The following is a 14379-nucleotide window of genomic DNA, read 5'->3' as shown; positions in this document are numbered from 1 at the left end:
TCGTTTCCCTTCCTTTGCCAGTGCGGGAAAGTTAGACCTTGAGCTCAAAACACAACGATGCTGCCGACAATGCTCGAGGAGGTTGAGGCATAGCGCAGCACCGACGAAGGTTGAGGTCGATCGAGCACGTCGCCAGCAGAGGCTAACCTCGAACACACCGACGTTGTCTACAACAACCAACGGTATAGAGAAGGTATGGAGAAGAGAAGAAAAGTTACAACATAATCATCCATTCTGGTGCCGGAGAAGAAGGTTATATATGTTGCCTGCTAATATTATGGGCCCAAAGACGTCATTTCACCCAAATCCCTAACCCTAGTCTAAAGTGCAATACAATGCAAACTTCTATGGTGTTAAGTGAAAATCTTGATTTAGCCCCGCTACATTATGAAACATTGGTGAAAAAAAATCCAATGTGAAGTTTACTCTTTTTTTTTCTTTTTTTTGGGGAAGATGCAGGCTGGAATTGGAGACATGAAAAAGGCCTATGTGAACTCTATATTGGGCCTCATTTTGGTTGGGCCTTCCACGTGTAGCATTAGCACTCACGTTGTGTTTCTTTTTTCCGTAGTAGCATTAGCATTCACGCAAATGTATACTTTTAGTTACTCCACTTTATTTACAGCTTACTTAACTTAATTTGGTAGTAATAGAGTTGACGCAGAAATGTCACGTATGAATTGTCCACGACTTGAAGTTTAACACAAGTTATTTAGCTTATATTCATCAGGCAGACAGACAAAAAAAAAGTAATGGAACAAAGTTATATATGTGATACATTTTTTTCTCAAAACAAATGAAAGATCTTATTATTCTTCAATCGAAGGAGCTCCTTAATTATAAAATTAATTAATGCACGCGAGTGAATGAGACTTAATTAATTATTTCTTGCTTAACGTGGTGCATGCATGGCGTAGTATGTATGTATGTAAGATTCTATAACGATTTATTTATTGCTTGGTCGCAGGAGATGATCGATCGACGATTTACGAGGCAAAACCGACGGCAACATGGTCTCCGGCGGCGGCGGCGGCGGCGGAGGTGCGGCGGTGGAACCTGGAGACGGCGCAGTCCGGCGAGAAGAGGCCCGACGAGCGGTACTTGTCGGCGCCGCCCATGATGGGCATCTTGGCCGTGATGTTGAGCCTGTTGGCGTAGGTGGGGCGGTAGGTCTGGCCGAGCACGCCGTCGACGGCGTCGGTGAGGGCGTGGAACTTGTAGCCGAGGTCAAGGTGCACGAGGCTGTCCTTGCCGGTCTTGCCGTAGTGGTGGATCCTGGAGTCCTCGTCGGTGATGGGCACGGCGTTGGCGGTGATGGTGAAGACGCCGGCGAGCTCGACGGTGACGGCGTTGACGGTGTCGGTGCGGGAGACGGAGAGGGCCGGCAGGGCCCTGGACACCCACTGGGCGCCCCTGGCGGCGTCGACGTTGACGGGCTCGCCGTCGAAGGTGATCTGGACGTGGTCCTCCTCGTCGTCCCACTCGGCGGCCTTGCGCGCGCCGATGTAGAGGCGGTGGTCGCCGAAGCTGATGCCCAGCGCCTGGATCCATGTGAAGTCCCGCTTCATGGCCGAGTTGCGGTTGCCGATGAAGTGCGCGTTGATGTGCAGGTCGGCGTCGGTGACGATGCAGAAGTCCTGCTCCTTCTTGCCGTGGAAGTAGAACGTGTTGCCGTCGGCGCCGGTGAACCGTGGGTCGCCGCACGACGTGCCCGGGAACAGATCGCACACTGCATACAACATACAGAACAATCAAAACCACGCCATGGCCGCCATTAACGGAAGAATCGAGAAGCTAGCTAAGGAAGAGAGAGATCGATGAGCGTACTGCAGAAGGTGAGGCAGTAGGAGCAGGCGACGAGGCACTTGTTGGGGCAGGTGGAAGGGCAGGTGACGACGCAGGGCCTTCTGCCGGTGTTGGTGCAGGTGACCTGGTAGTCGCGCTTGTGGCGGGGGCTGAAGGTGATGGTCGTCAGCGGCGTACCACGCGGGACCTTGCCCCGCGTCCCGGGCTTCGGCCTCGGCGCCACCAGACGCGTGGGAGGAGGCGTCGCCGCGGAGGCCGCGATGACGGCGCCGCAGCACGACAGCGCAAGCGCCACCGCCACTACCTGCACAAGAGCCATCCCGATGGATGGTTTGCTTTGGCTAGCGAGCGAGCTAGCTGATCGATCGGCCGTCGATGGAGTTGACGACGATGGGTGGTGGTGGTGGGTGAATGTGCATGGGCGGGCTAGGGTTCTTATTATATACTACTATGGGAGCTAGATCGAGGAAGACGACGCCGGCCTGGGCTTAATTGGAGGTCAAGTGCCTTCACTGGGAAGTGGCGTAGGCCAACACAAAGTGACACTACATATGCATGTATGGCACGTTTGCTACTATCCGGTAATTGCCGGACCTAAGCTCGTACTCTCTCCGTCTTTGTATTATAAAACTATCTGAGCTTGTCTTGATTTATTAATATATCAATATATATGTTTTATATATATGTACATCTAGATTTATTAGCATATATATAATTTAGGTAGAGCTATATAATCTTAGAATATGAAAGATAAAGAATAACGGGTAGCACAAGGTTGATCGGCTCGTGAGTATTTTAACATTGGTTCTACTTTAAGGTGATGTTTGGAGGCTAAAACTTTTTTTCAGTTTATTTATAGTTTTATATTTTTGGTGGTGGTCGTAGAGTTTACAAGCTACTCGTACGTACTACGTACATGCGTAGTGGGAGTCGGTAACAATGAATTGAAGTCCCCAAAGTGCATGTTAGCAGGTCTGAGGAAAGTGCATGTTACCGACCCATCCTTGAATTCAGCTGTACGCAAATATGCATCTCAGGGAACGTCCTTAGATAGCTAGATTGCGTCGTTGACCTACATATAAATTTATTAAAAAGTTGTAATTCCAATACAGTATATTATTATAAATAAATACTAGTACAGTAGTGCCAGCTAGGCGTCAAGTCAAGTCGCTGCAAAAGCCGGCCAAACCGCATCAGGTCTAGGCACTGACCGTGCGTATGGGCTGGGCTGCACATCCATTCCTTCCTTCCATTATTTCAGAGAAAATGTGGATGGGCCGTGATCCACCAGGCCCACTGCTCTCGAACAAATTAATACCCCCCACATCAATATTTTGCCGTGTTGGTTATGTAACTTTTATATACACTTAGCATGCATGGGCAATCAGAGTATCCAACGGCAACTACAGATAGTAACATGTCAGTGTCCTGTGACTTGTTCATCTACTAGTAGGTATCAGTCCAATGTCAATCTGTATTTTTCTCTTGACGTACTGCTCGTACCACAACGGTTTTCCCCTCTGAAAGAAAGAAAACGAGCATCAGTCGAGCAAAAAAAAAAGTTTTCAAAACAAGTATATATGCTGTGATCTTTAACTAGCTTACTACAATTTGATTACCAACTCCATGGGTGAATTTCCGGATTATTGGATGGCTAAAGATTTACAACATCTGGATATTTTAAATTAATGATCCATGATATCATCGTAATATAGCTCAATAATCGATATTAAAATAATTATAAAGAGAAACAAATAGCGATAAGTCTAAACACCCGCGCAAACACATTTTCTCATATAAAAGCTTTATATATTCAGATTTTCCATATATAAAATTTTTATTGTATAATATTTATAAATATATTTTTCTAATACAATATTTTTTGAATAGATAATTTACATATTAAATTTGATTATATATATATATATATAGTTTCTATGTATAAAACCAAAACATTGTACCCATAAACATAAAATATAAAAAAAATCACATATAAACTTTCTAAGATATGCATAACCGTTTGTGCGGGTTAATGGGCGTGTGTGCGTTCCCCATCAGACCGAACCAACAACAGTGTTTTGATGGATATATTGAGGAAGCACTATACCTGGTTTTTATACATCCGATCGGTCTCATAGTTAGTAATTCCATTGTGGGAATATGGACGACATGTTTGAAATTTTGTTTTGAAATTCTTTACATTTTGGAAATGTCGGTCCCCCGGCGCGAAACAGTTGCAGCTCAATTGAGATTTGAGCGGCCGTGGCTCCAATCAAACGCCTTATAATCTCCAAGGTGTGCCTCAATTCAGCGCTTCTATTCAGAAATAGAGTATAGTGTTTGTATTTTTATCTCGTGTGTGTGTGAGTAGCAAATTAGGGACCCGCGCATTAATTAATCCACAAATGTGTTATTACAGGACACATTTTCGTATCCATTAATCCTTTATTTCTTTTGCAATATAAATTACACAAACTTGTCGAAGCAGTTTAACTGGCCGTGGCAGTGACCATGGAGATGCCGGCACGGCGGCCGAACCTGGCGACGGTGCAGTCGGTCGAGAAGATGTCAGAGACGACGTAGCTGGGTGCGCCGCCCATGACCGGCATGCTGGCGCTGACGCTGAGCTTGTTGACGTAGTCGGAGCGGTAGGTCTGGCCGAGGACGCCATGGACGTCGTCGGAGAGGTCGTAGAACTTGAAGCCGAGGTCGAGGTGCGCGAGGCTGTCCTCCTCGGTGACGCCGTAGTTGTGGACGCGCGAGTCCTGCTCCGTGACGGGCACCACGTTGGCCATGATGTCGAACACGCCGGCGAGCTGCACCCTCACGCCGTTGGTCGCGGCGGTCCTGGTGACGGTCAGGCCGGGCACGGCGGCGGACTCCCAGCGCGCGCCGAGCTGCGCGGGGACGTCGACGGGCGCGCCGTCGAAGGCGAGCTCGAGGCGGTCGACGTCGTTGCTCCACTTGGCCGTCTTCTTGGCGCCCATGTAGAGGCGGTGGTCGGCGAAGCGGATGCCGAGGGCCTGGATCCAGGTGAAGTCGCGGCTCATGGTGGGGTTGCGCTTGCCGATGAAGTGCGCGTTGATGTGGAGGTCGGCGTCGGAGACGACGCAGAAGTCCTGGTCCTTCTTACCGTGGAAGTAGAAGTTGTTGCCGTCGCCGCCGGTGAAGCGCGGGTCGCCGCACGACACGCCGGGGTAGAAGTCGCACACTACACAGCAGCACAAACATTACGTGCTCCCGAATTCCGAACGCACGAAACGATCAATCAATTGCACCATGGCCCTGCGTGCTTACTGCAGAAGGTCTTGCAGCTGGGGCACATGACGATGCACTGGTTAGGGCAGCGCTTGTCGCACTTGGCCATGCAGCCCTTCTTCTTGCCCTTGGTGTCCGCGCACGACAGGGAGAGCTCCTGGTCCCTCTTGCCCAAGCCAGGCCTACCCGGGTTGATCATGCGAAACCTGGGCGGCAGCCTGTGCTGCGGCGGCGGCGGCGGCGCCTTCGCGGCCTCGGAGACGGCGGCGCAGCACACCACCACCACCAACAAGAGGGCCACGGCGACAGCCATGTGTGTCCTCGCCATACCTCCCCGTAGCCAACGGTCAGCGTCCGTGTGTCTGGCTAAAGTTGGCTACTGATCGCCGACCGGTGGTGAGGAAGACGGACGGACATTGGAGGTATTGGCGCCTATTATATAGGCCGGCACGGCGCGCGGCCGGGAAGGGAGCCAGCCAGCCAGCCGGCCGGCCGGCGCGCGTGGTGGTGACGCGAGCGGCGCGGCGAAGGCAACGCGCGAGATGATCTGATGGCCGGCGATCGATGCGTGCGTCGTCGCTGGCTTCAGGAGAGCGCATGCTTCACGCTTGCGTCTGAATATATGCTGGCTAAGCTGCAGCCTGCCTCTGCATGAAAGCAGTTTTTTATTTCACAGGTGTATATATATCCGTTGTTTATATGTCATCTAAATAGTCATTAAAAAATATAAAAAAATTTAATAAGATATTTTAATATGAGTTATATCACTCACACACCAACATATAAGTTTAAATTCATCTTCTACAAGCTGTAGCAAAAATAACAAAAATAATTATGAATATACGTATAGTTAGTTTCAGTTTTTTTTGTTACAACTTATAGAAATTGAATTTAAACGTGCATGTTTGTGGAGTGATATAACTCATATTAATCTATCTTATCAATTTTTTTTCATATTTTTTGATAACTATTTAGATGGCATGCAAGTACACGGATATACCTTTTTGCATGTGGAGTAGTTACTTGCTCTGCTTTTCGCGCATGCCACGCCACCAGATTAACAATCCAGGTTAGCTTGTTGGCTGGTTTGCTCAACAGAAACCTCATTACAGCCGTTATGTGAAAACTACAACTAATGTAAGATTAATTTTCATAACTTGATTAGATATCTATTTTTTTCATATCACCTTAACGGTTATAAAAACTTTGAAAAAAGAATTGAGATTAATATTATATAAGTCAATTCGCATGCATGCAAGTTTAGTTTTGAATTCTACGAGTTGTAAAAACAATAAATTAAACTCATAATTAGTATGCACTCATTTATGGTTAAATTCAACCATTTATAATTTATAGAAGCCGAATTAATTATTTGGGTAATACGCGTGGAAGAAGTGGATATCGAGGAAAAACTTTTCCGGTAATTTGACCTTGCAAACAGAGATCTAAACAGAGCTCCATGCATTGAGGCACCAATATTTAGGATCACCTAAAGACAGAGATTCAGTGCAGATCAAAGTGAAGTTGACCAGGCGATGGATTAGGATTGACAAAAAGGTGCACGGCTTTCAGGCTCTTAAGCCAGCTTACCTTTTATTTTGTTGGCTAGCTGAATCAACCAATTATAGTGCATCTTAAGGAACTGAAAAAAAAAAACCGTAAAAATTATAGCCAACCTTAATCTTATAGTCAATCTATTATATGTGTTGACTATAATATAAACTTATAGCCAGTACGTTAGCTTTACTTATTAAACTTGCTCTTAGAAGAAAAAACCCGTAAAATCATGGACATTGTTAGTAATTTCTCTATAGGGTCACCGTTGACCTCTATCGATCCTGCATGGTTCTTCAGGGTGAACGCAAAGTGTCAGATTCTGAGATGCCTGACTTCACCGGCACGGCCGCCGCCGGCCAGCCGGAGCGAGCCGAAGCCGACGGCAATGTCGCCACCGGCCACTCATCACCAGCTAGCGATCCCTATAAACTGGCAACTTCTCATGTCCTGAATCCACGCAAGTTAGAACCACCACAGCTAGGTCAGAGGTTGATTGGAAGCATATATATCCGTCCATCCGTTGGATTGCCATGGATCGGCAGCTCATCGATCGGCGTCACCGAGGAGGACAGCCTCGCGCATCTCTCGACGCCCTCTCCGACGACGTGCTCGGTCAGACCTGCCGCTCAGCTCGGCGTCAGCGCCAGCATGCCGGTCATGGGCGGCGCTCCCAGCTACGTCGCCTCGGACATCTTCGCCGCCGACTGCGCCGTCGCCAGGTTCGGCCGCCGCGCCGGCATCTCCATGCATGGTCACCGCCAGGGCCAGTTAAAGTGTGTTGCCTTCAAGGCTTCAGCAAGCATATAGCCGTGCTCCGTGCATGCCTCCTGCATTATGCTATTTGGCCAAGCTTTCACGAGAGCCAGGAATAAACTTAAGTAGCAGCGAGACTAGAGCAACACAATTTGACACAAGAGTTCATCTCTTCGGCAAAAAAAAGGATTGTACCACTCATTGTTCCTGTCCAAGGACTGTTTTGTCAATCTATATATGATTAGTGACTACGGTGACAGTGATTGAAGATGTTGATTATCTTGGACCACCCAATACATAGTTCCATTTTTCATTTGTGTGTCAGTGTGTGTCGTGGAAATATATATATATATATATATATATATATATATATATATATGTGTGTGTGTGTGTGTGTGTGTGTGTGAAAATACGAAATAACCTTGCAGTGGCAAGAAAATCACTGTAGTTTTTTTAGCTGTTAAAATTGGTTTAACTCTCATCTATCTATCAATTATGTATAAAGTAATAGGAAAAAAAGCCTCCACGTTGTCTCTCATGGGCTAGAAATTACCACGTTAATCAGAGAAAAAGAGAAAAATACACGCCATTAGATCATGGTGGATCCAGATTATAACGGTATAGATTGATAACTATAAAAAATAGAAAAACAGAAATAAAATATGACCTGCAAACAGATAAGGAAAATAAATAAGAAAAAAGAAAATATAATAATGTTTTATCGGACAAGGAGTTTTTTAGGATTATGAGTTACAAACGGACTAGCACGTTTACAGGAAAGGAAAAAAAATCTGCAAATATAGAATTAGTATCGTATTTGGATTAGTGTGACGATATGTTGTGTACAATTTTTTTCGCTGGGCCATGGTGTGTACAATTGGTCTCCGATTTGAACACCAAGTACGTGCCGTGTGACACAGCAACAATAGAAAGATCTCAGATTTCTAATAAGATTAAAAAATATATTTTTTTTGGAAATCGGTCAAGAACAAAAAAAATTGTGTAAGATCGGGCAAGCAAATGTAGTATAAAACAACGTCAATAAAAACATCTCAGTCAAAAAACTCAATCATAATAGTACTCATGCCTGGACGTAGTATCACATTGGTAATTGATATATTGATAATCGAAGGAAAATAATTGATAAAAAAGATAATATTTTTTTGGAATCGCACAAGAAAAAATAAGTTTTTTTAATCGGCATTGTTGCCGTCCAACAAAAGGAAAAAAAGGTTTTTTTATCAAGCAGTCAAAAGAAAATAAGAGATAAAAGTACGAGAAAAAATACCAATCGGATAGCAATAAAATCCAGGGTTAAAATCAACCGGACAAAAGAAAATTCTGAGATTAATGCGTTGGCAAATTGCTTTGCACATTAAGCAGATCGATCGTGCACGAATGCACGAGGTAATTAATCAATCGAACATTGGAAAAAAAAGAAAAAAAATCAATCGGATAAAAGAAACAACAGCAATCAGACAGATTAGGTTCTATTATAGAATCCTGATTAACATAAGAGGAAAAAAAGAGAAAAGAACGGTTTCGTTTAATCTGACAATGAAAACCAAAGAAAGATAATATTATTTTTTAAATCAGATAAGGAAAGAAGAGATCAACTAAAAGTAAAAATAATAATAAAGAGAGTCCATGTGTAATAAAGTTTAGAAAATCTAAATCTCGGATAAAATTTTTTAAAGTAATTGTGTATGGAGCAAAGAGTCGATCTATAAATACAATTTGAAAATATATAAAATTCCAGTTAAAAAGAATTAGATTAGAAATACAACTTAAGAATTAAAAATAAAGAACAATAAAAAAAGAGTCCATGTGTAAATACAGTTTAGAAAAATTGAAATCTCGATTAAAAAATTTAAAATAATTGATATTGAGTGAAGAGACCATCTATAACTACAACTTGGAAAGATCCTAAATTTTAGTTAAATATTGGGAAAAATTAAGAGAAAAGGTCATATATAAATACAATTTAGAAGTATCTAAAATTTAAATAATAAATTAAAATATTATATAGAAAAAAGTTTATGTACCAGTACACTTTATAATACATGTAAATGAGGTTTCATGTAAAAAATATAATTTAGAAAAATTTAAATTCAAATTAACAATTAAAAAATAATTATTATCGAGATAAGAATCCCTATATAACTACAATCTATAACGATGCAGCCGCGCAATATGCGTAGGCCACCATACTAGTTCTCTTGAACCGATTAGCTCCCCATCAATCCATCTTCTATAGATGTACTACTAGGATAGTCTAGTTGGGGGCCTTGGTGACGGACTATCGTGCAAGTTTTTATTTTAAGCCATTTTAGATTTGGTTTAAGTCAAAAAAATTTAACTTTAACTGAGATCATAGAAAAATATAACAATATTCTTGATACAAAGTAAACATATTATAAAAATATATTTAATGATTTATTTGATGGGACCTAATTTGGTAAATGTTAGTACATTATATAAGTTTATCAAGTTTAAATATCTTTAACTTAGGATAAAACTAAAAGAACTTATACTATATGAAATATAATGAAATATAGAGGGGTACTAGAGTGATAACACTCGGAAACTTCTGCTCCGATCGATTAAGCCAGGGCAGAAGTATGAAAGATAGAAAAAAAAATCTACAGTTAAAGCATTTCTATATGTATTGTGCACGGTTTAAAACTTAAGCAACTTGAGAAACTTTTTTTTTCTCTCAAGGGATGACGGGGGTGGGGGGGGGGGGGGTTAAGAGTTTAGCATTTGTCCCATCGTTGAAGATATCAAATTTTACGTAGTAAACAGTGGTACCTCAAATTGTTCTTAAGTTTTTGACTCAAGACTTTGGATGCGGTTGATATGTAAATAAGCACTTTTCATAAATTTGTTTTGGGGGACTCCGGCCCATAGGAGAAGCTCTACGCAATTAGGAAGATCTGATAAATGATTACACGATGAATAGTTTTACATCGTTATGGTAGATTTATTGAGAATTACTTCAAACATTGAATTAGAATCACTATATATGAACTATTCAATTTTAAAATTATTCAAAATAGAAAATTATTAAAAAAAACTCAAAATAAGAAAGCAGAAAGTTAGTTGTACCATATTGGAATCTTAATTTAGTATTTCATTAGTTTAATTTGAAAAATCAAATTTTATCAATTTACATGCTGCAAATAACTTGGTCTCTTTTAATACACTATATCTCAGAAAGCAACCTTAAATATGTAGTTTTATATTTAAGTTTTATGAAATTTACTATATATTTAATGCTTACATGAATTTTGAAGGATTAGATTACTATTGAAAAAAATCCTATATGGTTCTTTGGAAACAATGAATGCCTCTTCCAAATTCCATTTAAATTCCTAAGAAATGTCTCAAAACAGAGAAATTTTAGAGGATTGACTATCTCTCTTTTCTAATTTTTGTGTTTTTCGTACGCTCGATCTAAACGTTTATTTCTATAGTTTTCCTTTTTCTCCGATGTATATGATTTGGTTGACCGAGCATTCTAGTTCTATATTTCTATTTCTATGTTCTAAGAATCATGCATTTTAATAAAGCCCTTAATAAATTGATATTTATGGTGTCAATAGTAATAGCCTATACAGCTTATGGATTAACGACATGATGAAAGGTAATTTCAGGTTGTTAAAATGGTTATAAGGTGCTGGAAGAGAGAGCCATCGTGGACAATTAATGAATGTTGAGTTGGAAGTTATCAAACTTTGGGGAACCACCAAACGTTTTCGCCGATCTGACGGTCAACGAGCACGTACATTCTGCTACTTGTGTGCCTGCATCGGTTATGTCATTATGTGTAGGGATGACATATTTGCTCAGCGTATCCGTGGGTATCCAGTTTGATATGGGTTTATTTTATTTAGGATTTTTTTAGCATATTTGAAAATTACCTTAAGGACTAAAAATTTTAGTGCAAAATTATGACATCTTGAAATACATTATATCTCAAGTTATTAAATTTTTAAACTGAAAAATATGGTATCTCAAGATATTTGATTCAAGGCTGATAAAGAATCTCATTTTATTGTATCGATGGACATGTTCTACCATGATTCAAAAAAATATGGACGGTAATCGAATTTTATATTTATACATGAATAGCCTATACATGATCCGATATACATATAATTGATCTTGACTTATTCCAAAAGTCTTTAACTTTTATAAAATTGTGCTAAATTGGTTGAATTTATTTTGCTTTTTTAAACTGTACGTGGTACGCTGATGATGATTTAATAAATTATTGTTATTACGTACTTACTTACATTATGTATCTATTCAGATATTACCCATGTAAAAACTATTCGACACCATCACGCGTACCCGTATCTAATGGTTATGGATACGGATACGGGTACCATATGGATACGGAGTTGTATCTACCAAAGATTGGATGGGTAAAAACGGGTATCGGATCAGTTATGAATTTCATATACCTATCCCTGATCAGACTAGCTCATTCCCATCCCTGCAGTTCTGCATTTGTGTTGCTGTTGCGTACGTTTCGTGCTCGATGGGTTTAGCTAGCGTGTGGTGCACATCAGCAGAGCAAGCGGGATCTGGTGTATATACCGGTACTCCCTCCGTTTTATAACATAAGACTTTTTAGCTTTATCTAGATTCATATATATACTAATGATTCTAGACATATATATATAAATTATATTAGAAAGTCTTACGATATAAAACAGATGAAGTAGTAATGTGATCTCAATTTGTGTGCACAGTGTGGAACTCAACTATATATGGACGGGATCAGATCACGCAGATGCAGGCGTTTGAAGCGATGCCACTGGCCGCTTTACGTACGTGCATCGATCGCGTCTCCTTGATCCTCTAATACAAATAATAAAATTGAGCAGATGCCACTCAACATAGTACACCATGCATGCATGCCCTTGTTTGCACAGCAAACGATTCTCTATTATGCTGAAAGTTTCCTTAATTTGCGCCTGAATATAATTGCACGGGAGTAGATACATTAGATTTAATTAAGCAGCAATAGAAAAAAGTTATAAACATAAAATTGGACAAGGTAAATGGTAACGTAACAAGTCACTAAACAAGTGGGAGACAACAACGAGGTGCCCGTGGCGACTTCGGGATTTTCTTAGATCTGTCGGCGAGTCTTCAAAGGTGCTCATAAGAAAGTTTGCGCCCGTGCGTTCTTAGTGGAGAGTGTGCGTGCGTTGTGAACGCCTGTACTATGTTCTCATAAAAAAACAAACATGCAAATCCAAATCCAGTATACTACCTATATCAAGAAACAACAATAACTACATAACATTATACTAGAAGTGGATTATGTGTTTGTATTTTTTTTCTAAAGTTTTTGATCGAATTTATCGTTGCATGTCTGTGTATACACTCAAATCATTCATTGTAAAAATAAATGCTACCTTTTCTCCAAAACAAAATATACAACTATTGAGATCTCACATGTAAATAATGAATGCCATTGTATGTACATGTAGAAAATTCGTCCATGTACTGCAAGCGACGTCGCCATGCATGCACGTCGCTTCACCACGACGCGCGGCGCGGCGCACCGCCCGGCTGCTCCATGCCTCCATCCCCGCCCACACTCCAGTGGCCTATAAATTGCAACCTCCTGATCAATCTATCACACCACAGCTAAGCTAGCTTCGATCTAGTAGCAACAAGCACATAGATCGATCGATCGATCGATTGGTTGCTCTGAATTGAGCTAGCTAGTACTTGATAACAATGGCGGGCCGTGTTGTTGCGGTCGCTGCTGCGGCGGCGGCGCTCTTGGTGGTGGTGTGCGCCGCCGCGCAGACGCCGCCGCCGGCGAGGCTGCCGCGGAACTACCACGTCATCAACCCGGGGAGATTCGGGAAGAGGGACCAGCAGCTCACCTGCACCGACTCCAATGGCAACAAGGCCGCCTGCATGGCCCAGTGCGACAAGCGCTGCCCCAACCAGTGCATCGTCATGTGCCCCAGCTGCAAGACCTTCTGCAGTAAGCTAGCACGCATGGCCATGGCGCCATTTATTGATCGCTTCGTGCATTCAGAATTCGGGAGTGAGTACGTAATGTTTGTGCTGCTGTGTAGTGTGCGACTTCTACCCCGGCGTGTCGTGCGGCGACCCGCGCTTCACCGGCGGCGACGGCAACAACTTCTACTTCCACGGAAAGAAGGACCAGGACTTCTGCGTCGTCTCCGACGCCGACCTCCACATCAACGCGCACTTCATCGGCAAGCGCAACCCCGCCATGAGCCGCGACTTCACCTGGATCCAGGCCCTCGGCATCCGCTTCGCCGACCACCGCCTCTACATGGGCGCCAAGAAGACGGCCGAGTGGAGCAACGACGTCGACCGCCTCGAGCTCGCCTTCGACGGCGCGCCCGTCGACGTCCCCGCCGAGCTCGGCGCGCGCTGGGAGTCCGCCGCTGCGCCCGGCCTGACCGTCACCCGGACCGCCGCGACCAACGGCGTGAGGGTGCAGCTCGCCGGCGTGTTCGACATCATGGCCAACGTGGTGCCCATCACGGAGCAGGACTCGCGCATCCACAACTACGGCGTCACCGAGGAGGACAGCCTCGCGCACCTCGACCTCGGCTTCAAGTTCTACGACCTCTCCGACGACGTCCATGGCGTCCTCGGCCAGACCTACCGCTCCGACTACGTCAACAAGCTCAGCGTCAGCGCCAGCATGCCGGTCATGGGCGGCGCACCCAGCTACGTCGTCTCTGACATCTTCGCCACTGACTGCGCCGTCGCCAGGTTCGGCCGCCGTGCCGGCATCTCCATGGTCACTGGCAGTGCCAATTAAACTTGCTTCATCCTTCGTCACTGGGAGCTTATCGCATCGTTTACCCAAACAACATTACAGATAATTATCGGAATAAGTTTATTTTCAAGGTCAGGGACAACATGTAATGATCACCAACATGATACATGCCATTCCAAATTTGAGGGCACACGAAGGAAAATAATATTTCAGGT

The 14379-nt window shown here is 43.2% G+C and overlaps 3 protein-coding genes across 3 annotated transcripts; 1 reads left to right on the top strand and 2 right to left on the bottom strand.

Annotated features, from left to right (window-relative positions):
• Positions 1–838: 838 nt before the first annotated feature.
• LOC102700769 lies at positions 839–2125 on the bottom strand. Its single transcript, XM_006646667.3, has 2 exons — positions 1828–2125; positions 839–1729 (listed from the first exon to the last, which is right to left on the bottom strand). The coding sequence occupies exons 1-2, from the start codon at positions 2123–2125 to the stop codon at positions 987–989; spliced, it is 1041 nt and encodes a 346-aa protein (XP_006646730.2). The 3' UTR covers positions 839–986.
• A 2170-nt stretch (positions 2126–4295) lies between these two features.
• LOC102700491 lies at positions 4296–5514 on the bottom strand. Its single transcript, XM_040520163.1, has 2 exons — positions 5104–5514; positions 4296–5017 (listed from the first exon to the last, which is right to left on the bottom strand). Exons 1-2 carry the CDS (start codon positions 5390–5392, stop codon positions 4296–4298), a joined length of 1011 nt encoding a protein of 336 aa, XP_040376097.1. The 5' UTR covers positions 5393–5514.
• A 7620-nt stretch (positions 5515–13134) lies between these two features.
• On the top strand, positions 13135–14206 carry LOC102700207. The gene is made up of 2 exons (XM_040519994.1): positions 13135–13390; positions 13485–14206. Exons 1-2 carry the CDS (start codon positions 13135–13137, stop codon positions 14204–14206), a joined length of 978 nt encoding a protein of 325 aa, XP_040375928.1.
• The last annotated feature ends 173 nt before the right edge of the window (positions 14207–14379 follow it).

This window comes from Oryza brachyantha, chromosome 1 (genome assembly GCF_000231095.2).
Source record: "Oryza brachyantha chromosome 1, ObraRS2, whole genome shotgun sequence".
Taxonomy (NCBI): domain Eukaryota; kingdom Viridiplantae; phylum Streptophyta; class Magnoliopsida; order Poales; family Poaceae; genus Oryza; species Oryza brachyantha.
This window is presented reverse-complemented; position numbering and strand designations above follow the sequence as displayed.

What these genes read in the sequence shown, in the direction of transcription:
- LOC102700769 (XM_006646667.3), bottom strand. Translation starts at nt 2,125, where the DNA reads ATGGCTCTTGTGCAGGTAGTGGCGGTGGCGCTTGCGCTGTCGTGCTGC. An exon ending in CTACTGCCTCACCTTCTGCA is followed by an intron (nt 1,730 to 1,827) that starts GTACGCTCATCG and finishes TGTTGTATGCAG; the next exon opens with TGTGCGATCTGTTCCCGGGC.
- LOC102700491 (XM_040520163.1), bottom strand. Translation starts at nt 5,392, where the DNA reads ATGGCGAGGACACACATGGCTGTCGCCGTGGCCCTCTTGTTGGTGGTG. An exon ending in CAGCTGCAAGACCTTCTGCA is followed by an intron (nt 5,018 to 5,103) that starts GTAAGCACGCAG and finishes GCTGCTGTGTAG; the next exon opens with TGTGCGACTTCTACCCCGGC.
- LOC102700207 (XM_040519994.1), top strand. Translation starts at nt 13,135, where the DNA reads ATGGCGGGCCGTGTTGTTGCGGTCGCTGCTGCGGCGGCGGCGCTCTTG. An exon ending in CAGCTGCAAGACCTTCTGCA is followed by an intron (nt 13,391 to 13,484) that starts GTAAGCTAGCAC and finishes GCTGCTGTGTAG; the next exon opens with TGTGCGACTTCTACCCCGGC.